Raw genomic sequence first — 23,250 nt, 5'->3', positions numbered from 1 at the left:
CTGGACCATTCAAATCACTGAACCAAGGTTGGATGCAACATAACCCAAAAATTACACAGATGAGATGATAGAAGCATCTGATTTGTAATTCAGACCACATACTATTTTACTTTAACCAACTATTTGATAGCATTAATTAGACGCTTAGGATTGCTTGATAAGTGTAAAATTTCAAGATATGTTCTATCCACCGTTTGCCCCATAATTGGAATGGTCTGGCATCTCTAGACGAGTGACACGTCTGAGGAAAATGAGCAACCATCGTTTCCAAAACGGTGGTCAGCTATCATAAGAGTCGAGCCGTTGAAAACGATGAATTTTCGCACGGACGGATGAGACGCGACTTTTCGTACAACAATGGTTGCAGGGAAGCCTCAACAAAACGCTCAAAGGGACGCACTGTGATTAGTGTGTGAAATCCAGTCCGTCCATCACTTGAGCCAGGTCATGTTAGCACGTCAGCCGAAATATAAGACCGATATCAAAGTCTAGTGGGCCACACTAGAGGAATAGTGGTGACGGTAACCCCACCATTGAAACTTCCTGGGCCCACCGTGATTTTTTAGGCCATCCAATCTGTTCATAAGGTGAGTCCCACTAGATGAAGGGTAAAAATCAAATATCAGCCTGATTCAATACTTCCGGGGTCCTCAGAAGGTTTCAATGCTAGGCATTCCTATATCAGGACCACTTGAGTTTCCGATCAGGCTGATTTTTGGGTTGACATCCTAACACAAGCTGGAGAAATTGATGGACGGAGTAGATGTCACACATACATCACGATGGGCCCCATGCAGCTTGTTGTTGCACGTGCTACCTACAACAGTTGTTGTAGGAAATTCGTGTCCCAGCAGGTAGTCCCGCTTGTGGGCCCTGGGAGAGGGACTTCAATGCTCATCTTTTTTTCTGGCAAGAGAAGAAAGGCTGAGAGGATGTCTCCTCGTAGTTTTAGGTTGGTGGGCCCCATGGGAGGTACCATCTTCGAGATGCTCGGGACCGAAAGCCCACTACCTGCTCGCATCAATTGAGTTGCATGTGTTTTCCAGTCAATGCACCTTTTTGGGCCATGTCACGTCCACGTGGAGGTCCACCAGATCAACGGACATAGCGATAAGTGCTGTCCAGCTAGCCTTGCCAGCGAAGCTCTTTTAAGATTGTAAAGAGACTTTCCTGTGGCATTTATGCTGACGCTAGTAAAAATAAAAAGGAGATAGTCTTGACGATCTTGACCGTCCATCCTATATACGTACTACGAAAGATTAGAGCAGCCTGATTTTTGGGGCAGCCAGCTTCCATGTTGGGGCCACAGTGCTGGAAAGGTTGGATGCCATACACACCAAAGTGGGCCCAGGGGCACCCCTCGTGGAATAAGCTTATTCTACAGGGACATGTAGAGGAACTGGCCTCATGTGATCTATTTATCAAGCTGAAAGGATGATCCTGACCACCGTTATTTCCATTTTAATGTGAGCCATTGAAAATTAGTTTTAATGGCCTATATTCGGCAGTCACTATCAATGGTCAGAATCATCCATTCAGGGTAATTTTGGGATTGCGGCCCATCAGGGACTGGGAGCATGCAATTCAATGGGAGCAAGGGGAGTTCCTTACGTAGTGATCTAGGCCGTTCATTTAGTTGGTCCCAGCATGGATCGATGATGCAGTTCCCTGACCCCTGTGAGACTTTCGTCACATGGCTCATCGGCAGTGGGACCTTCTACGCAAATGACCTCGATCCACGTGGTGGGGTTGAAGATTACAACCTAGCAACGGTGGTGGCTCAGACCGGTGACACGGGCCCATGGTTAATCCGAAAAGGCGCAGGCCCATTACCATATTAAAAAAAGGAGGTTTGGGCTTCAAATTGAAGGATCTATTACAGAACAGGTGAGGGCCGGTCTGACTTTGGGCCCGTATTGAGATTGGGAGCGGATTAGGTACGGCCGGGCCTCACCGAACACAGTGCGACCCTGACTATGGAGCTCACCTTGATGCATGTATCATATATCCACGCCGTCCATCCGTTTACCCAGATCATTTTAGGACAGGAACCCAAAAATGAAGCAAATCCAAGTCTCAGGTGGACGACACCACAGGAAACAGTGGTTATTGGGACCATTAAAAACTTCTTTGAGCCCTGATATTGGTTTTCTCCCTTCATCCCGGTATGTGTGACCTTATAAACAGGTTGAATGCCAAATAAACATAACGGTGTGCCCTAAGAGGTTTTTAATGCTGGGCATTCGATCACCACCGTTTCCTATGGTGTGGTCCACCAGAGTTTTGGATCTGCTTCATTTTTGGGTTCATGCCCTAGAATGAGCTGGCAAAACAGATGGCATGCATATACAATACATACATCAAAGTAGGCCCCACGGTCAGGGCTGTACCTTATCCTCCCCAGTAAGAGTTGGGTTATCCAAAGCTCCGCCCATCTTGATCAGATGCCCACTAGCACCGTCCATCTGGCCACAACTGGGATATCTGACTCATTCATCTGATGACCCAACTTTGGATGCGACCATCGTTAAGAAAAATAAAGGAAAAGACACCACCTAAACCATGTGGGGTTGGCCATACATGAGGGTGGTGGTGATGGAGGCGATCGTTATTATCCCTTTCATAATCTTTCACAAGGATCCAGCCAGTAAATTCGCACAAGCTTTAACAATCTTGGAAATGAGCACCATCAATTGCTCAATGTAATTTGGATTAGTCCATGTGGGCCCCACCTTGGATGCACCCTGATTTTATTTTTTGGACCATGTGGGCCACACTTCTCTCTCTCTCTCGTCTCTGTTTTTGTTTTTTTGGTCAGGTATGGGAAGAGCCAACAACCCTGACATGCATTCAAAAGAACCATCTGAAATTCGCATTTTCTAATTATTGCTAGCTCCTACAGAATGTCTTTTTAATGGTCGGAGACAACATGCACACCAACTCTCAGCGTTTGCTTTGCACACTGGGGTCGTGATGTTACCGTAGTTGTATAACCAGCTACATTTTTAGGCATGGAATGGTGCTAACTTAATTCCCAGGTGTATAAATGGTAAGTGAATTACCAGTGGGAGAAACAATGGTAGTGAAGTCGCAAATGTTCCAGGCAAACATATGCAGCTTGAAAATCTGCAACAACCGCAATGCAGTTATGGGTGGGGCCTTCGAATGGTTGCACGTCGTCGCTTTCTCTGCATGAAGTCATATTGCACGGTTCGAAATCTCGGATGTATAGTAGAGGACTGATGCAACCTGCGAACAGAAACAACATTGATGGTTTTGTGAGCCATTCTGACACATGAGGGTCTGTATGGATCAGTGGAGAATACCAACTGTTTGTATAAGAAAGGAATCTGGACACAGCCAGACGTTTGGTTTTCTTTCATCACCTGCTCAAAATGAAATGGATAGGACTAAAACAATCCAGTTCGATCAGCATCGCTGCATGCAAACGGTTCCTTAAGTTCATAAGGGTGTGCATATGCACAACAAAAGATGTAAAACAATGAAAACATACACATGCATGAACACAGACACATGAATAGACATGTTCGCTTATATTGCAGTGGTGCTGAGTGATGGTTTCCATGGCCATTTGGATGTGCTACTGCCAATCATTATTGAGATAAGAATGGGACCCTTCATATTCTTTTCACATTTGTTATTTTGCGGGAAGTAGTTTGACAATGCTAGCTCGCTTATCGCGGTTCTGTTTTCCGTGCTGCCTTGGACACGAAATGTATTAAGTACACTTCCGAAGCCCAACCAACCATGATTAGTCAGGTTCAACCAAATTCCACCTTAGAAGTTTAGTAGATCTTTTGCAAGTAGAGCAACCACATATATGGGAGGGATTGGTAAAGGATTTTGGGAAATGCAAATAGAAACAACAAGTTGGTTTGGTTCAGGAAAAAAATGGGTGCTTCAGAGGACTCACAGAAACTACTGCAGGTAGACGTCTCTGTCATTATCATGAAAAATGACAGTGCCTCGTATATAGAATCCATTTCACATCTGATCAGCACCAGCATCATGTCATGAAAACAAACTAAAACCTTCAACATTGCAAAGAGCGGAGAGAATTTATCATTGCTTTCAAAAGATTCAGGGGCATTTTCATCAATACAGCAAACAATTGAACACTTGAGAAAACTTGCAAGAGTTCTATATCTTGTAAACTTGGCCGGAATGCATGCCGTCCAATGCCAAACCCAACAAGCAGTTTTATGGAACCAGATATTTCAAACAGACAGTACCGCAAGCAAGGGAAATCATTTGAAAGTGATCAATATACCTTTTAAGCAGTTGAAGTTCCGCCATGGTCTCTTTCTACATGCTCCACCAAAGCAACCGCATCTCGGAACCCTCTACTGCACTTGGGACAGACATCAATGGTTACCTTCTTAGGACCGGCTCGGCCACCACCTTCATGAACTTTCTCGACATGCTCTATCAGAGCTGTAACTGTGGAGAACCTCGCCGGACACTGAACACACTCCTCCACCAGTCCACCACCGCTGCTGCTCTGCGCCATCCCATCCTTTGCCTTCTGCAATGCTTGGGTAGTTGCTATACTCAATTTTGCCATACCAGCTTCAGCAGATGCACGAACACTCGAAGCCGCAGTGAGAAAGTTTGTAGCCCACCGGGGCGACGCAGCTGGACTGTTGACTGATCTTGAATCATCCTTCTGACTCCTCCTTAGAAGACCCATAAATGGAAATCCCGATTCGGGTTTCTTAGGTCCTGGACACTTGTGGTCAGGCCCAAATCGGTGCTTCAGGCAATGCTCTAGGGTGCAGTCTCTGCATCTGATTGTGTTTGAGAATGTTAGTGTTTCTCTGCAGCCAGGGGCAGGACACCGCTTTTTCTTCGTTGCTTTCTGGTAATTTGATGGGTCACAGTCGGTATTAACATGCAACTCCCAAGTAATATTAGGGTCTTGATCAGATATCAGGCGAACACCTTTAGCACAGAGCGGGCAGACTAGGACAGTGACGTCTTGTTGGTTGGCATTGGGACATAGGTGTTTAGTGTAACTTCTATGCTCTAAACAGAATACCTGAATAACATTGTTGAAAGTCATATGCATGCCCAAAAGAATGCAGTGGTGGTACTAGAAACAATAGAGAGTTCACAGCAGTAATAAAAGGCTACCTTAATAATGAGGTAGAAGGTTCATCGATAGTAGCAACTTATTGAATTCAAGAAATTAAAAATGAAGATCTCAAGGCAGCAAAGAAAACCTATTAACTTCTATCACAAGCATGCCCAAACTTACTGGAGGATTTTAGAGGCACAAATATGTGGCACCAACTATGGATTCACCCCTTCTTAGCATCTCCAATTTCACAGCCCAATGGAAGTCCACACGGGTTGCCCACTTGTGCAAATCTATCTATACTACATATAAAGAGGCAGTTGCAACTTTCAGTTTAATCCCATGTCATGTCAGTGTAGCGCTTGCGCACATGTGCCCATAGGCCACATGCATACGGAATCCAATCCACACATCTGGTGGGACACAATTAAAGGACACTTTGGTCATGAAATTTAGAGGCTACGCGCATTATGACGGAAGAATCTGAGTAGATTTTTCTCAATCATCCATTTATTTCACAAAGTCTGGACCATCTGATGAGTGGATCAGCCTGAATTTTATCCCCATACATCTAGCATATGTGATATGTATGTTTAGTGGTTTGGATCTTGCACCAGCATAACATTCAAGTGATTATATGTAGAATTCAGAACTCGCACCTCGAACGTATCTGAATTTTGGAAGATGACCTTCTACAATGGTTCCCACAATTTGAACCATTTAATTTGAGTTATATATGGCACATAGACAATGTCTGAGTGCTTGAGTATCAATCAATCTGCTGGAGTATCAAATAACTTGCCCTTTTATAAATAAAGGCTTTTTAACAATTTAGATAGCAAAAAAATCACGAAAACCACTGATTTGATGGGCAATCCATGATGGCGCCAACAAATAGATCAAATATTTGATTGGAACTATTTTTTAAATAAGCTGTCATGACCATCCACTTTAAGTTACTTAACCATCCATTTTAGAACTGTGGTTGGTGTGACTTTGTATGGAAGCCTATGAAGCGTGTGCTAAACCTAATGCATAGTCCAGATAAATTGATTAGACTATCCAAGTTGCCCGATGGAAACTTTAAAGTGATAAAAAATGGCCCCAGATCTTACATATGCTGTCATACTGGAATCCCCTTTCTTTTCTTTTCTTTTCTTTTCTGGGAACTAATATCCACTTTAAATCACCTTTCTTTTCTTACAGACAACTTCTTAAAAAGGAAACATCAACCTAGAGGTTTGCTATGCTCACACGTGTTAAAATCTTATCACCATCCACGTTGTTCTATTGAACCACTTGAAGGCTTGACCACAGACCTTGAATGACTAGGAAAGAGTAACTGGATGTTAACCGGTTTCCATTGGGAAGGTAATTTTATAGACTGGCAGACAGGTGCCATGAGCATGCACTTAACAACCATACACAAAGCACATTATGATCATCAAAATAGTAGGACCCACTGAAAATGGGCATTGTCCCAAAATAAGATTGATTAGAGGATCTCAACCTCTAATTCATAGACATAGGTTAGTGAATTCAACAAATGGCTTTCTTCTGATTCTTGGGTATCCTTGTAACTTGTGGGTTTCCTTGTAGCTTCTGGGTTTTTGTATATTCTTTTCTGGCCCCCCTTGATTAATAAAATCATCATCTTTCTGAGAAAAAAATTCCAAAAGATTCTCACCAACAGGACAGTTAGGATCATTTCTGTCTATGATTTTGAGATCATGAGTTTTCTTTTCTTTCTTTTTTTCTTTTTGAAGATTGAAACTTTATTAAGGGAGCAAAAGCAACCCAGAAACAGAAGCAAACAGAAACAAACAAAGAGACAACAAAACAAAAAGAAACCAAAAAAAAAAACCTAAAGAAGCTATACAACTCTAGACAATGAAAAACAGGGAGAGAGACACCTAAAAGAGGCTATACAACTCGAGACAAACCCCTAAAACCAAAGAAAGACCAACAAACCCGAAGCTAATCCAGCTGATGAGATATCAACACAAGAACAACAGGGATCAACATGGATCCGCAGGGATGAGAGCAGCCTCCCAATCTTTGATGTCATGGAAAACCAAGGCAGCAACTGAGGAGAAAGAAGTAGAAATATCGTAGAAGCAACAACTATTCCTCTCCTTCCATATCTCCAAAATGATAGTCATCACTGCCAGACGCCAAGCAGAGGTTAGCCCTCTACCGATACTGGAGGCGTGCTAGGCGAAGAGCATACCGGTCACCAAACCAGGCATCACCCAATCAACGTGGCATTTGGACAGGATCGAGGACCAAACATCTCGGGCGAAAGGGCAATGCAAGAAAAGGCAGTTGATGGAGTCACCACTGTCAAAACGTAGGATACGAATGTTGGGAAGGATCAGTCCTCTGTGTTGAAGATTGTCAACTGTGAGGGTTCGATGGTTCAAACTATTTCAATGGTTTCAGTTGATTTACTTTAAAGAACATGTACGGTGATTGTATGCATGTATATCAATCATCACATGTTCCCAAAGTATCCAAAGCTTTTCTCTTAATGTGCTAGGACAAACTCCCCTGCTCCCCTACCCCCTCTCTCTCTCTGCTTTTGTGTGTGTGTGTGTGTGTGTGTTTGCACAGGCTCAAGATGGGCACTTCCAAAAGTCCTAGGGTGCAAACTCATCATGTGGAAGGCCAGACCCATGATGTGCACTTGCAGAAGTTCCAAGGGTCATGATTCAATTAGGGGCCCATCATGTGAGGGGGCAGAACAATGTAAGAGATTCAGGCAGATTGCACACGTTTCAGAGATCCGGGCAACTCAGCAGGTAGTGCACACTAAACATGCCATAAACCAAAAAATACGGTTAGTACAATCATCCAGTAAACCACACATGTACGTTGAATTTGAACTGTTGGACATTTTTAACCCCCATTTTTCTCATACAGGTTTAACCTGCTTAATAAGCATACCAACATTATTTTTGGTCCATGGGATGTTCACAGTGTACCCTACCTAATGAATCACCCTAGGAACTTCTACAAGTGTGCATCTTGGCCCAGGTCTGCCGCATGACAAGTTTGCACCTAATTTTTGCAAAGTGAGATTACAAGTGGTCTAGGACAGACTGAAGGATACCTAGCTCTAGCCCATATGCCAAGAACCCAAGTAGAGGCCGAGATCAACCCAAGAACTAATAGTCAGGCTGGACCAGGCTCACCATCTAAATAATCAGCACAACAATGTTAAATAAGTTGGGCTAATCTGAAACAATTTGTAGGCCTTTTAACAAATTCAAGCCTAGTTCTAGACCAATTAGTTATTAAACCTAAAACTAAGCACAGCCACCTACATCCAATGCACAGGCCTCAACTCAAGCCTCAACTCTGCCTAAGGTGGATGGACTGAATGTGGGCCCGTCCTGGCCTGAGTTTTAGGCCCAACCGATAATCTAATCAGCTTCATGCCTGAGTTTCAGGCCCAGTTAACAAATGGGATGGGCGGGTTCTGAATTTTCAGGCCCAATTAACAAATGCAATGGCCAGTTATGAACTTCAGGCCTAATAAATAAACAAGCCAAAAGTAATATCAGGAAGCTCTGACTGAGACCATTGTCTTTTTTATGGTGTCAATAGAGGGACAAGTCATGTATATGTTTTGAGGAAATCACTAAAAAGTTGAATGAGGACTACACCGTTGCTTCTTGAAATTTGTATAGAAGAAGATGTATTTTCTATGGTGTGAACAAAAGAGAGGGAAGTCGAGGGGGAGGATTGTCTTTTTTATGGTTACAAAATAAGCCACCATGCAAGTGAACAAAAATGAAGGCCACCGACTTCTTTGTAACATAAGAGCCCAACAGGTCATCATGAGCCCTTAGACTCATTCCATCTAGATGACACAAAGTGCTTACTGAAAACTGGAAAACACTCCAACACTGTGTTGTAATCTATTAACTTGATAATCAGAATCACATGGGCTGATAGATCCTAAAATAAGAGTGGCTACTCTGCCCCTAAAGGATCAAATGAATGAATGATCGAACTACCCACATAAATATGGACAAGGACAATGTAAATATCTCTAAAACAACCTTCCGAAGTCATGATGTATTGAGTGGTCTCATCAGGAGTTTGCTCAATACGAAGTGGTAACAAGACAGTATGTGACTTCATGAAGAAGTTGGCAAACTGAAGTTCAGAGCTTATTCAAATTGTGTTTACGGAGTAGGCAAACAGAAGATCAGAACTTATTCAAATTGTGTTTACGGAGTAGGCAAACAGAAGTTCAGAACTTATCCTAATTAGTGGTAAATACCCATGTAAAGTGATGAGCTACCTGCCATATAGAACAGATCGGAATCAACTGAATCAATTAAAAGAAGCAAAAGTACCTCCCCCAATCTAAAGGAACCAAAACTCAACTGCCTTTATGGGTGGAGGCATCTACCCACTTCACTTGCAGATTGTGAACCTCTTACTACATTCTCCAGATGGTCTACTAAGACATTGAAGTTTCAAGCAATGGACCCAGATACCACTAAATTGGCTAGCATCAAGTTGGCTAGCTGAGGAGAAAGATTTTTATTTTTCTTCTTTTTCTTTTTTCTTAGGAAGGAGAAAGAAACTAATTGCCACTATCATAAATAAAAACTCACAGCACAGGCACAGGGGAGCACCTGGAGAAGCCCAAGCAAGCAAAGTAAAATAAGCACCAGCCATACTTTGAAAAACTTTTACAAGACCTTCATTACCTAATAATTTTTGCTGAGTGAAACGAACATGCTATAACTCTTTGCCAAACTATAAATGATCGACTAAATTTTGCACTTGAGCTTGATAATATATGCGAACATGAAAAACACATCACACAAGTTAACTCAATGATTGCAAATGCATAGCTAGTGATCTCACTAACCTGGACTTTTCAGTCACACCTCTATGAATTTGTTTCTTCTCTTAGTCTAGAAAAACTTCCTTATTTAAAGTACTTTTAATCTCCAATTGTCCACGGATCTTATTTCTACTGTAATTCATGGAACAAAAATGCATCACTTCTCATAGATTCTGGCTTAAGGCAGATTTGATTGGAAAGGCAATTTGGTCAGATGAGCTATCTAGACTTTCTTTGACATCCAAGCTCTTGTTTGTGTGGTTTCACACTTCATGTCAGGGGCGTTTGCATGAAATCATCAGCTGCATCTCTGGCCTTTTTGTCTTGTGTACACTAGTTCAGTTAGATTGCATTCTATGCCATTTGTTGACCTTTAATTAGACATTACCTACCATTTCCATCAACAAAAATGCATTTTTAAAAAAAAGAAAAAACATTGGAAAAGAAAACATGGGTCATCCTATTCCTTCAAGGATATTAACCATGCTACAGAGTTTGTTAGTTTGGTTTGTTCTAAATGTTTGATGGCTAGCTTATATCCGATGCTATTGATAATTTATCATGGATGATATGGACATATACTCTCCTAGCCCCAAAAAAGGAAAAGCAGAAAAAGACAAACAAGATGTACTCAAAGGTGTTTGTTGTTCATTTCTCAATCCTTTTCCATAGTTGAGCATCCATGGTTCTTTACAAAAACCAATGTTCCTCCTCACTAAAAAACACCTATGTTTACTTTCCCGTTTCCCATTTCAACTTCCAAGCATTTGGGTAACTACAATAACAAACATTGTTAAATGAGATACAAACAACATCCATCTCTCACAACTAGTCGAGACATGGTTTGTGCCAAATTAAAGTGCTATTCTCATGTCCTATACTTGCATTGGGACATCATAAGGAAAAAGGAAGTAATTTGCAATGACATTATTATTTCTTATAGACAATTAAGTAATTCATTCCATTGTTCCCTCAAGTGACAAGCAATGGTAGCTGGACATGTGGCACAAGTGCCAACTATCAAAGTGTCTTGCATGGCGGTAAACTCTCATAATGTAAGCACATGGGCACTTCCTTAAATACATATTTAATAAATAAACAAATTGATGAAATAAAGAAAAGATGCCTTCCAAAAAAAAAATTGAAATAAAGAGAAGAAAACAATTGAAAATAAGCATTCATTTAGTACCAACCGAAACCAATTAGCAATGTCCTGAACACTAAAAAATAATCAATAACTAAAACCTACAAAATCATGCAATACATCCCAATAAATAGTAGTTTGTATGAACAATACTCTGCAACTCACTTCTGTATCAGGAAAAAACCAGAGACCCCAGTGAGAGAACAATGAAGAAAAAAGAACAAAATGACTTAGAATTATTTGTTATATTTGTTGACCATAATTATTTGTCATGACTTGGAGCAACATAACAAGAAGAGATCCCATGGTGTATGTTATTTGCAGCTGACATGGTCTTGATTGACAAGATGAGCGAAGGCCTAAACAAAAGCTAGATTTATGGAGGAGTACTTTAGAATCTAAATGATTTAAAATTAGTCAAACTAAAACATAGTATATGGAGTGCTATTTTAATAACAATAAAAGTGAAAACCAGGAATTGGTTAAGATTGCTGGCCAAGCAATTTCCCAAAATGACCAATTCCGATATATTGGGTCAATAATTCATGAGTGGAGAGATTGAGGAGGAAGTTGCCCATAGAATTCAAGTGAAGTGTAAGAAATGAAGATGTTTCTCTGAAGTTTTATGTGATCGTCATATACAACTCAAATTGAAATGGAAATTTTACAGGATAGCTATAAGACCTTCCATGCTTTATGCGGCAGAATGATGGGTAGTTAAGGAACAACATGTTCATAGGATGAGTATAACTGAAATGAGGATGTCAAAATGGATGAATAGCAAGAAGAAGAAGGACAGATTTAGAATTATTTAAATGAATACATTCGAAGGAACTTAGGAGTAGCACCAATAGGTAATACGTCAAGGGAAATTAGACTTAGATGGTTTGGTCATCCGCAACAAGACCAAGAACTGCGCAGGTTAGAAAGAATGAGTTGGTACAAGTTAAAGGCTCTAAGACAGCAAGAGGAAGGCCCACAAGGACGTGAGTGGAGATAGTAAGAAAAAACTTGATGACATATGGTTTAAGTGAAGTTATGGCCCTTAATAGAGTGCAATGGCAGAAGAGGATTCATGTAGCCAACCCCAATTAATTGGGATAAAGCTTAGATGATGGTGATGATGTGGACCACGATTAGTTGGAATAAGGCTCAGATGATGATAATGATGATGCAGACCACAATGCCTATGATAAAGAATGAACTAAAACATCTTGCGTGAGAGGGAGTTCCTATGAATAGTTTCTTCCAAGCCAAGAGAATAGAGCAAGTTTGACAGAGAGCAAGAAATGTTCAGATGACTAAGAAATTTACATGATGAAAAGTTGAAAAGGATGAAAAGAATATTTCATGGGAAAATAAGTCTGGACACTTCACTTGAAGTGTCCAACATGTGACACTTCTCAATGGTGTCACGAGGACACTTTGTCCCTGCAATTTTGAAGTGTTGTGTTGTGTCTAGGACTTTTCAAGTTTCCCAAGTGCCGATTTCAATAAGAAATCCAAAGAGTGGAGATGTACAAGCAACACTTGTGACAGGAAAACGAAATGTACATAGAGAACCCCAATAGTAAGAGGCGGGACATCTTCAAAGCTGCTATTGTAACATCCCTAAAATTTGGCCCATATAAAATTCCAGATTAATTAGAATAAAAATTAAATTTTGTAATTAATAACAAACAAAACACTTAACACTCTAGTAGAGGCACCCTTGGATGAAGGAGAGGTTGGAGGATTGACTCGTGCCACCGCGATTCTAGTTTGCGGGTGAGGTCAAAGGCTCGATCTCTATCACGGTAGTAATTAACTTGTTGCGCAAATTAGTAAAGTTTCCAGATAAGGAAAATGAGCTCATCTGGATAAGAACTTTCTAGATCTAGGGTTCTTCTCTCTCTATAAGAAGGGAAAGGAGAAAAGAAAGAGGGGGGTGGGAGGCCTGAGGAGGAAACCTCTCGTCGGTAGGTTTCCAAAACCCGTCCCTTTTATTTTTCTTGTGCTTTTAACTTAGAATACTCATATCTACTTCATGAACAAGGCAAATCAGCCTCACGCTCTTCGATTTGATCCGTGGGAAGGCTTGATAATGGAGAAGGGTTATGGGCGAGATCTCTTGTCGTAGAGATCGACACGGGAGCGTCTTAGTGGTTTTGGTTCAAATCCACGCAAATCATAAGATTCCTAAGGCCATAATATATCAAGGCCCCAAATTCTAGAATTACCGATCATATTATATCTCGATCATTGCTTTATGTATATTTGTTGATTCGATGGATTGTCTGATGTGTCAGACCCAATCTACACTACTCATATTGACTCTGGGTTAGATTTGGGAATTTACTCGAAATCTTATATGGATCTGACCGTTGGATGGTCAAAAGCGATCATAGGATAATATTAATAATAAAATATGCCATATGATGGTTGTGGATCTTGGATGGTCCATATCTAAACAATGCCTTGACTTTCCCCTAACTTGATGGTGCGAAAATCATTGGATGGTTCGATTTTAACCTATGTGTATGTTAGATCTTTGAAAACTTAGAATCAAGAAAAATCCCTAAACTATGAGAAATCGGATCGTGTAACAGAGCATAATCGACCTTTGTCGATTTGATCGAAGGGAGCTTCGATCGATAGAAATAGGTCAAAATATGTCCAGAGACTTAAACTACGAAATTATGATTTTTTCTAATTTGATTGATCTATGTTCGATTCGATCGATGGAGCATTGATCGGACTCGAACGTTCAATCGAAAATGTTGAAAATGGTCCAGCAACCAAATTGTTTTAATCCTGATTTTCTCAATTTGATCGATCGGAGATCGATTCGATCGAGGGACTTCGATCTGACTCGATCAATCGATAGGTTCGATCAACAGATTCCTGGACTGATCTGTTAGATTCTGAATTGTGATAATTGGATTAATAAGTTTATAATATACATAATTCACCCTAGACTAATTAATGAATGAAGGAGGACCACCTTGATTGGGTCAAAAGTGGGCCCCGTTGGATGGAACAATTAGATCAAATTCATGATTGGTTTAAATTATGTATTAGGGATCCTAGATTCAAACCTGCACGACTGCTCTGCGGATTTATTTCTACTAAGTATATGTGAGTGAATCCCAACATGTCTCGTCTCCGTTACGATTAAGATGGTGTTGTTATGAGTTATGACTGCTATGTTTGTTGTATTGTCATGTTAAGTTGAATTATTAATGTATGAATGATTGTGTTAAACGGCCATTATTGTATATTGCTTATGTGAACATGTGTTCATTACAATTATGCAATCAGAGTTACCTCTCATATGGAGAGATGTATATGACAACTTGCGTATGTCGATGTATTGTGCATTGAGCATGCATTGCATAGCGCTTATGTGCCGATTCCTAGAGGCCCGCTCTAGATGATTTGCATGCACGCCTCGTGCCTGAGTTCCCGGGGGATCTCCCTGGATGGTTTTCCTGGTAAAATTGTTACCGGATGCCCACTATAATAGTGGAAGCCTACTCAAAGAGCACATGCAGACCTTGCCCATGCTCACCCAATATGGTAGAAATCTACCAAGTGGGGATGCTAGTTGACAAATATCCAACCCAAGTAAGTGGACAATCATCCCATTTAATGCATGCATTTCATGTCATTCCTGCATTCATACACATACCTGCATTCTGGTACTTTAATGGTTGTTCTATGTTATCTTAATTGTGTCGTGCATGAACCATGATGGGTTCACTCACTAGGTTTGGCCAGCTGACGAGTGTTGAATGACAACCATATAGAGGTGACCGAGATGGCGGATGACTCACAAGATTGGTGGCCATATTTATCCGATGATGAACTTGCTACGATAAATTAACTGAATGGACTATTGACATGAACTGTTGAATTACAAACTTCAAAGTTTCTTTATATTATTCAATTATGATTAGACATTGTTATGGTATTTATTACTTGGCATTTTGTGTCGAATGGTCATTGATAATTATGATTAAATAAAGTCACAAATGGGTGGACTTAGTTGATCTTTTATTTTTATTTTTTTGAGAATTGACGAGATTGTATTGAAAGGAAAAAAGTACGGCAAAGAAAAAACACGGAAAAAACTAAAGCAGGAAAACAGAAAAAACAGAAAAGGCTACGCTGAGATAGCGAAAGCCATTAAGCAACAAGAAAAAAGAAAGTCTGCTTCCCTTAAGGAGTCAGCGTACGTGGCCTATTCGATCACCAGGTTTGAAGCTTTGATGGAAATTGACTTGGCTGAGGAGGAGTTTCTAAAGCATCTATCATTTCTCTTTAGCCAAACAGACCACCATATGGCAAGGATTACCATTCTCCAGATCTGAGTCTTCGTCTTCCCGACCCGAATACCGTGCCATGCTTTGAGTTGAAGGTTCACTGAACCTGGTATGCACCAGTGCATCTTGAACCGGCTGGCAAACTCAGCCCATAAAATCGAAATGAAAGTGCAGTGGAGCAGCAAATGATCTATCGACTCTGCGTTCTTCATGCAGCATAGGCAGATATTGGGGAGGACCATTCCTCTTTTCCCCAGATTGTCGACCATGAGGACTTTCTTGTTGGCAACCAACCAGGCGAAGGCCACTACTTTGGGAGTGGCCGAATAAAACCAGACGTGGGCTGAATGGGGTTCTAATATTGCCATCTGGAAAGGAAAGAGCTGAGAGTAGGAAGATTTAACTGAGAAAGAGGAAGACTTTTCCTTTTTCCAAATGATTCTGTCAACGGCTTCGGGATTGGGATTGACGTTGTGGATGCAGTCTAGAAGCTTTGCCAAATTGGGAATCTCCCAACCTCTAGGTTTCTTTTGCAGCGTATATTCCAAACCGATTTTCCTTCTATAACAGAAAAACAATCAGCCACTGAAATATCTTGATTGGGGGATAACCAAAATATGGACGAAAAAACATCTTTGAGAGGGATATCTCCTATCCATGGGTCCTTCCAAAACCGGATCCTATCACCTTTGCCTAGCTCGAATCCGACGCCCTTTAGAACCTCCTCTTAAAGATGGAGGATGCCTTTCCAAATAGTCGAAGCCCTATAAGATGACGATGGATTAGTCCACCATCCCCACAAGATCTGCCATATTTGCACTTAATAATGGAGTTCCAAAGATTGTCCGATTCCGAGCCTAGCCTCCATATCCACTTGCCGAGAATAGCCCTGTTCATCTGCTTCAGGTCTCTAATACCTGCTCCGCCATCTCTGAGATGCTTGCATACCTGCTTCCAGCCCATGAGGTGGATTCTCTTCTTGTCCTCTTTGCCATGCCATAAGAAATCGAGCCTAATCTTATCGATGGTGTTCAGGACAGTAGATGGGCATCTGAATAGAGACATAAAGTAGACTGGGAGATTAGAAAGGGCGGACTTAATAAGAGTCAAGTGGCCACCTAATGAGACGAAGAGACTTTTCCACTCTGCGAGAAACTTCTCGAATCTGAGGATGACTTTATTCCAAGCCGATTTTGGGGGAGCACTAATGCCTAACAGGAGACCAACGTATGAGGAGGGAAAGGAAGCTGCACAGTAGCCGAAACGGTTCACGAAGTCGTAAACTTCTTCTTCATCTAAATTAACCCCATATATCTTTGACTTGGCCATGTTAACTCTCAAGCCAGAGACCACCTCGAAGCAACGAATGGCTCTGCGAAGATTATCCATCTTGGAGCGAGACGCCTCTGAGAAAATGAGGATGTCATCCGCAAATTGGACGTGCGACACCGGGCTGTTTATACCTTCTATGTTGATATTGTAAGCCCCGTATCCTAGACCGTACCGTTCCATAGGCTTCCGCGGTCTTTCCGATCGAAGTTCAGCAACCTTCGACCCTTAACCGGTATTTGCATGCGACCCTGATTCTCATGCCGTCAACCCTAGTCGACTCAACCCAGGACTTGTACCTTAGCGACCGTGTCGTCGCCGCGGTTCCAATGCCGCGATTCGCGTGTCGAGGCGATACCCTGGTCGGGAGATGTGAGCCAGCGTTCGGTGCGAGGAAAACGCTGCACGTGCGAATTCCGAGAAAATCTCTACAAGATGTCACATCAACCCATCAATCCCATCATGTCAAGTACACATCACCTTTCACCCATTCCCAAGCAAGCTCCAAAAGTCAAAAAGTTTCTTACAACTCATACTTCTCTTACACCATTAGCCACAACAGTAAAAAAGAAGCCTCTTACACCCATCACCACCACATCCATCACTCCATCACCCATCACTCCCTCTCTCTCTCTCCCTTTACAAGCCTCTTCCTCATTTTCAAACTCTCCCTAAGCAAAAAAAAAAATTCCATACGTATGAGCCTCTCCCCATATCTCCCAAGCTACAAGTGTGGCCCACCTTTCCATCCCTAGATCTCCCATCTTAGCCATCCATTTCTCATCTTCCTCCATCAAAGAGAAGCACAAGGAGCTAAGGAAGCCAAGGGAGCAAGAAGATCAAGCGGTGGGTGCTTTGATAGGGTAGTTTTTAATGTTTTTAAGATGGGCCAAGTGAGGCCAACCGATCAATGGTTTGGATCTCACTTTGGATCCTAAGATGTGGCCGATGGCCCACTTGGATCATCATGATCATTCCATGATGGGTCCATTCTCCATGGACCCCATCATGATGTTTATTTTCCTTGCATACTTAGGGTCATCTAGACCGTCTATTTTAGTGGAGAAGGGATCTCCACCGTTGGATTTCAAGTTCATGGACCCACATGTAATGGGACCCACTTGATGTATGATTTAGTGCAAGGGAGGGCCCATAGTGCCGGGGTCCCTCCGTCACGCGTGTCCCACTCTCTATCTCTCTCTCTCCCTCTTTTTTTTTCTTTATGTGTGATGATAGGAGGTTGTGTGGCCCACTTGAATGGACCCCACCACAAGGTATGTATTCCATCCAAATCACCTACAAGTGGGGCCCACTTTGCGTGTATTGTACCCACACCATCCATCAGTGGTGGCCCACATGAGCAGGCCCACCTTGCTCGGCCAGACAGTCCACCGTCCAGGGACGCTGGACGTTTTGGTTGGGAAACACAAATATTGGCTTGGTTCCAAGACAATGGGGGAGGCCCACTTATTTTGGCCCCACCTTGATGTATGTCTGCAATCCACACCATCCATTCCTTTCCCAAGCCCCTTTTAGGCGTTGAGCCGAAAGATGGGATCAATCAGACCTTCGAACGGGGCATACCATACCAAATAGTAGTTTTCACCATTGAAACCTTCCCTAATTGTCTATACGACGAAATATGCCCAATATTGAGCTTGTTTTGCTTGTCTGGAAGCATAGAGGGCCATTGGACGGAGTGGATCCTCAAGAGGTGGACCCCACCTGTAAAATCCACAGAAAGACTAGAAATCAAAAAAAAAAAAAAAAAAAAAAAAAAAAAAAAACACAGCAGCAACAGCTGCTGTGTCAGAAATGCAGCATGCGCTGCCTGCGCACCAGCGTCTGGGCGGACAGGCAGCCACCCATGGCTCTAGCCGTGGGCCCCACGATGTTTATTTACCATCTAATCCGTTCAAATGGTGAGCCCTAAGGTCAGTGGACTACCCTCCAAATTCCAGGTCCATCCAAGACTCAGGTGGCCCACATCGTATGAAACAGTGGGATTGAACCTCTACCTCTGAAACCCTTTTTGGGTCCACAGAAGTTTTGGATCAGGGTAAAATTTGTTTTCACCCTTCATCTAGGTCCACTTGACCTTACCAACGGGTTGGATGGCATATCAGACATTATGGTGGGCCCCACATGGAGCCCACAGTGATGCACGTGTTTTGCTGCCACCGTCCACCTGGACGGTGGAGCCCACTGCGATGATGGTGTTGAGCCCACAGTGAGCCTGTTCGTGTGCGTGCGTGTGTGGGTGTGTACGTGTGTGTGTATGTATGTATATATATATATATATATATATATATATATATATATATATATATATATATACTTGAACCCTCGAACCCTTGACTGGGCGTTGAAACTCTGGAGAGTCTATCATACGTGATGTGGATCCAAAATCTGAACCGTTCATGTGAAGCAGCACCTCGTGAAACCCCCCGGGATCAAGTTTTACTTTGATCTAAAACTTTGATGGGCCATGAATAATGAAAACAGTTTCCTCCCTTGATTTTCATTTCTCTTTGCTATGGCCCACCAGAATTTTAGATCAGGGTGAAAATTTTTCACAAGGGTTTTCATGGGATTCCGCATCACATGGACCGTTCAGATTAGATACCTATAATATTTGTGTTTTATCCCCACCGTCCAGGGGACGGTGGGTGTGCGCGCGCGCGTGTGTGTGTATATATATATATATATATTATATTATGTATAATATTGTGTGTGTGTATATATATATATATATATATATATATATATATAAATTATATATTATATTATGGGTGGTGGGCCTTCATGTGGACCTGTGGCCCTTTGTCGAGGCCCACTTGGATATGTATTTAAGGCCCATCTCAGCTTACTTGTGGCCCATGGTTGAGGCCCACTTTGATATATATGTAAGGCCCATGGGTCGAGGCCCACTTGATGTATTAGGGGCCCATGGGTTAAGGCCCATTAAGATGTACTAGGACCTATGGGTTGAGGCCCATTTGATGTACATATAGGGCCCAATTGGCGAGGCCCATTTGATGTACACATAAGGCCCACGAGATTAGGCCCATTTAATGCATTCTAAGGCCTACGGGTTATGGCCCATTGCAATGCACATAAGGCCCATTGGTGCGGCTCATTGATGTGGCCCATTTGATGAATATAAGGCCCATATGATACGGCCCATTTGATGTATTGAAGGCCCAATGGGATATACCTAAGATCCATGGCAATGTGCAATCCCAACATGATTTATGTAATGATGTTTTACGATGGGCTATGCCTTGGGAGCAACGGCGGTTTGACGTCCCCATTGCAAATATAGTGTTAGTTAAATGTCCGCATTATGACTTCCCCTAGGGCCATTGTTAGGCTCGTACGTGTAATATGTAGGCCGTCTAGGCCCATCTTCGTTATGAACATTATCCATCCCATATAACATGTTTAGTTCCATGATTCATGATCATATGCATCATACGTATGCTTGATATGAGAAATGACTGATCATAGCATATGCCTTCAGGCAGATTGTTTAGGGGCTCCCGTGCAGGGGGTGTTGCCCTACATGAGCGCACGATACGCGCAGGATTGCTATATGACTGGATAGTGTGATTCATGCATTTGCATTGTGTGATATGGTTACTGTACGCCCTAGCGACATCAGAGCCGTAGCCTCCACAGACGTATCGTGGTTGGCAGGGTTGGATACCGGAAATACTGTTCTACATGGGGTGCTATAGATAACCCTGGGTGAAAGTCCCTAAACCCTTATGGTACCAAGAGGTTGCTCCAACGTCTAGACCGAGTGGGTGCATGAGCGTCGAGTGCCGATTACCAGACGGTTGCGCTTTCTACTGTGTCGTGGTCGGTTGGAAGGGGGTGTGGCGTTACCCTCTCGAGAGGAGGGAGCAAAGCTAAGCTGAGTCTGACCAGCTCAAGGAATGGGTCCGCTATTGACGAGCCGAGCCCGATATTGGCAGGCGGATAGTGAGGTCTTTTCCACTCACCTTATTGCGCACGATGGGGCAGCAATCTGGCTTGGAGTGTACTAGACCCCGGTGATATTCCAGATTTTGAGCTGTATTGATATGTGGACTTAGATAAGGATTTGTATACTTGAGTTGCATTTCGCATTGCATGGCCTTGGTATGGCCGACATCATTCTTTGCACCGCATGGCCTTGGTACGACTAATGGTATTCTTAGCATTCATCAGCATGTTCCGCATTACTACGATACTGCATAACTGCATTACCACCTTGAGCATACACTTTCACCACCCTCTAAGCTTTCTATAAGCTTATGCACGACCGTTGCGTACAGGTAACGTTGGATCGCAGCAGCGCTAAGGCTTGGACGCGTGGCAGATCATTTTGGAGTTTTTGCTCATCTTCATTGTATTTCCCTTTATGCTCATTGTACTTGTAAAGTTTTTGATCATAGTGAAAATGTGATGGAGTTTTTGGTTGTTATTTGTGGGTTATGCTTATTGCGAATCAAACTGATGTTGAAAATCCTCCTTGTAGCATCCCAGGATTGGAACATGGCGAATGGGCGCTGGGAGCCAAGAATGGGGTTCTACGGAGGCTGTCGGCGCCGAATTCGGCGATCGGGAATTTTATGAGCCCGGTTTCCTAGTTTGGGCGTGACAGATACTATGCAGAATACCATCTTCCTGACCTTTATGGAGCATCCTGGACAGGGCCTCACCCACTATGAGAAAGAGGAAAGGGGATAGGGGGTCACCCTGTCTCAGACCCCTTTCGCTTTTGAAGTAACCTTTCGGGGTGCCATTAAGGAGAACCGAAAAGAAGGGAGACCCTATGCATTCCGCAATCCATCTGATCCATTTGTCCCGAACCCCATCCGCTTTAGCATATAGAGGAGGAAGACCCAATCGACGTGGTCATAAGCTTTTTCAACATCCAGACTACAAAATATGCTTTCGAACCTAATCAAGACGCTGAGTGGAGACATTCGTTGGCTATTAGAGCACAGTCCACCTGGGCAGGCAGTCGACAATCTGTCTGCCCGGGTGGACTTAGTTGAGTTATCAGTTAGATGATGTGATCGGAGAATGTGATGATCGTGGTTAATGGAAATGTGTAGAATTGTATGATAGGTGTGGATGTATGATAGTCAGCATCTAGAATGAACTTAGAATGCATTTAAGTTATGCCTCCAAGCAACTGTATGATTTGCCAGTTTATAAGATACCTCGTTTCAACACTGAGGTCTTGGTATCGATCCCTAGTGGGTGAAGTGTGAACTGACAGTGGGGTGTACTAACAAGCTAACCAAAAAAAAAAAAGTACACTTGGTGTACGAGTCATGTACCATAACTCGGGTATGAGGGTGCACATTTTGTATCCAAATTGTGGGGCATGACAGCTATAGTAGTATAGTTGTAATACAAGTTCTGCATTTGTATATTGTATAGAGGAACCCTAATCACACACTTCTTATTACACGCCCTGATTTCTCACAGAAGTTCCAGTGGGGATATGTGCAGATCCTAATCGCTCAATTGGAACAGGGCCAATCAACTCAAGTGTTGGGATCATCAGAATGGCCTGATATTTATGGCCCGTTCACAGCAGGATGCACTGGACGAGTCGTCCAGATCTTTCGTACATTTGCCACTTGCTCTTACTCCCAATTCAAGTGTAATAACATGTTATAATCAGTTCCTGATTAGCATTCCCCTTTATCCTACATCCCAATTCCCCTGAAATGTTTCTGCAGCTTCGTTAATCAGCCTTAGATGTTAAAGGGCCCAACTAAGGCCACACATTCTGCTCCACCTGATGGATGGTTACTACAAAAACGACCGCGGGATTCAAGATCCTACTCTCTCCGCCACATTTCTCAATCATAAAACCTCGTGGCAACAACATGATTGAAGTCCCGCCAAATTCTACATTCACGCATTAGCATTTCCAGCAATATCATTTACATCAACGGAATTATTAAAATTTCAGAAAATCCAACAGAAACCGTAGTCAGCTAATCGAATTAATTCGAAAAACTTCCAGTTGCAGTTCTACCCCTCAAACAAATTTATTTATTTTATTATATAAAATGAAATATGAAATGAGTCCCAATCGGTCCACTGAATTTCTATAACGAGCGAGAGAAAATGAAATTTGAAAAAAATAAAATAAAATCGGAGGAAACGGATGGAACCTGATTGCATCGATCGCAGGTGAAAGGCAAGAAATCAATGAGCTTGCAATCGTCGACGCTGCAGTGTTTGCCAAGATTCGGGAATTCCGGCGTTCCCATCCTTTCGATTTCCAGGAAATTGATCGGAGAAAAGAAGAATTACCGACTTTCAGATTCAAAACCGCGTTTTTTTAATTTCTTTTCCTCCGAAATCTGGAATCGATGTCTGAAAACTTCCGATTTCCGCGTGAAGGAGAAAACGCGGAAACGGAAGTCGTGAGGAAAAGCGGTCTGTTTGGATTCAACGAAATCTAGTTCTTCTTTATAAAGAGGGAGAGAACGGA

The 23,250-nt window shown here is 42.4% G+C and overlaps 1 protein-coding gene across 2 annotated transcripts; it reads right to left on the bottom strand.

Moving 5' to 3' along the window:
* Positions 1-2,845: 2,845 nt before the first annotated feature.
* LOC131222570 (zinc finger AN1 and C2H2 domain-containing stress-associated protein 16-like) lies at positions 2,846-23,211 on the bottom strand. Of its 2 annotated transcripts, XR_009160110.1 has the most exons (4): positions 22,928-23,211; positions 4,292-5,059; positions 3,387-3,438; positions 2,846-3,249 (listed from the first exon to the last, which is right to left on the bottom strand). XR_009160110.1 is itself a non-coding variant. In XM_058217700.1 (3 exons), exons 1-2 carry the CDS (start codon positions 23,024-23,026, stop codon positions 4,295-4,297), a joined length of 864 nt encoding a protein of 287 aa, XP_058073683.1. In that variant the 5' UTR covers positions 23,027-23,210; the 3' UTR covers positions 2,846-3,249; positions 4,292-4,294. The 2 variants fall into 2 exon arrangements, 1 of the variants encoding a protein (XP_058073683.1); XM_058217700.1 differs by lacking the exon at positions 3,387-3,438 and having other exon boundaries at positions 22,928-23,210.
* Positions 23,212-23,250: the final 39 nt, after the last annotated feature.

This window comes from Magnolia sinica, chromosome 13 (assembly GCF_029962835.1).
Source record: "Magnolia sinica isolate HGM2019 chromosome 13, MsV1, whole genome shotgun sequence".
NCBI lineage: Eukaryota > Viridiplantae > Streptophyta > Magnoliopsida > Magnoliales > Magnoliaceae > Magnolia > Magnolia sinica.
Note: the sequence above shows the minus strand (reverse complement) of the source record. Positions and strands in the feature narration are given on the sequence as shown.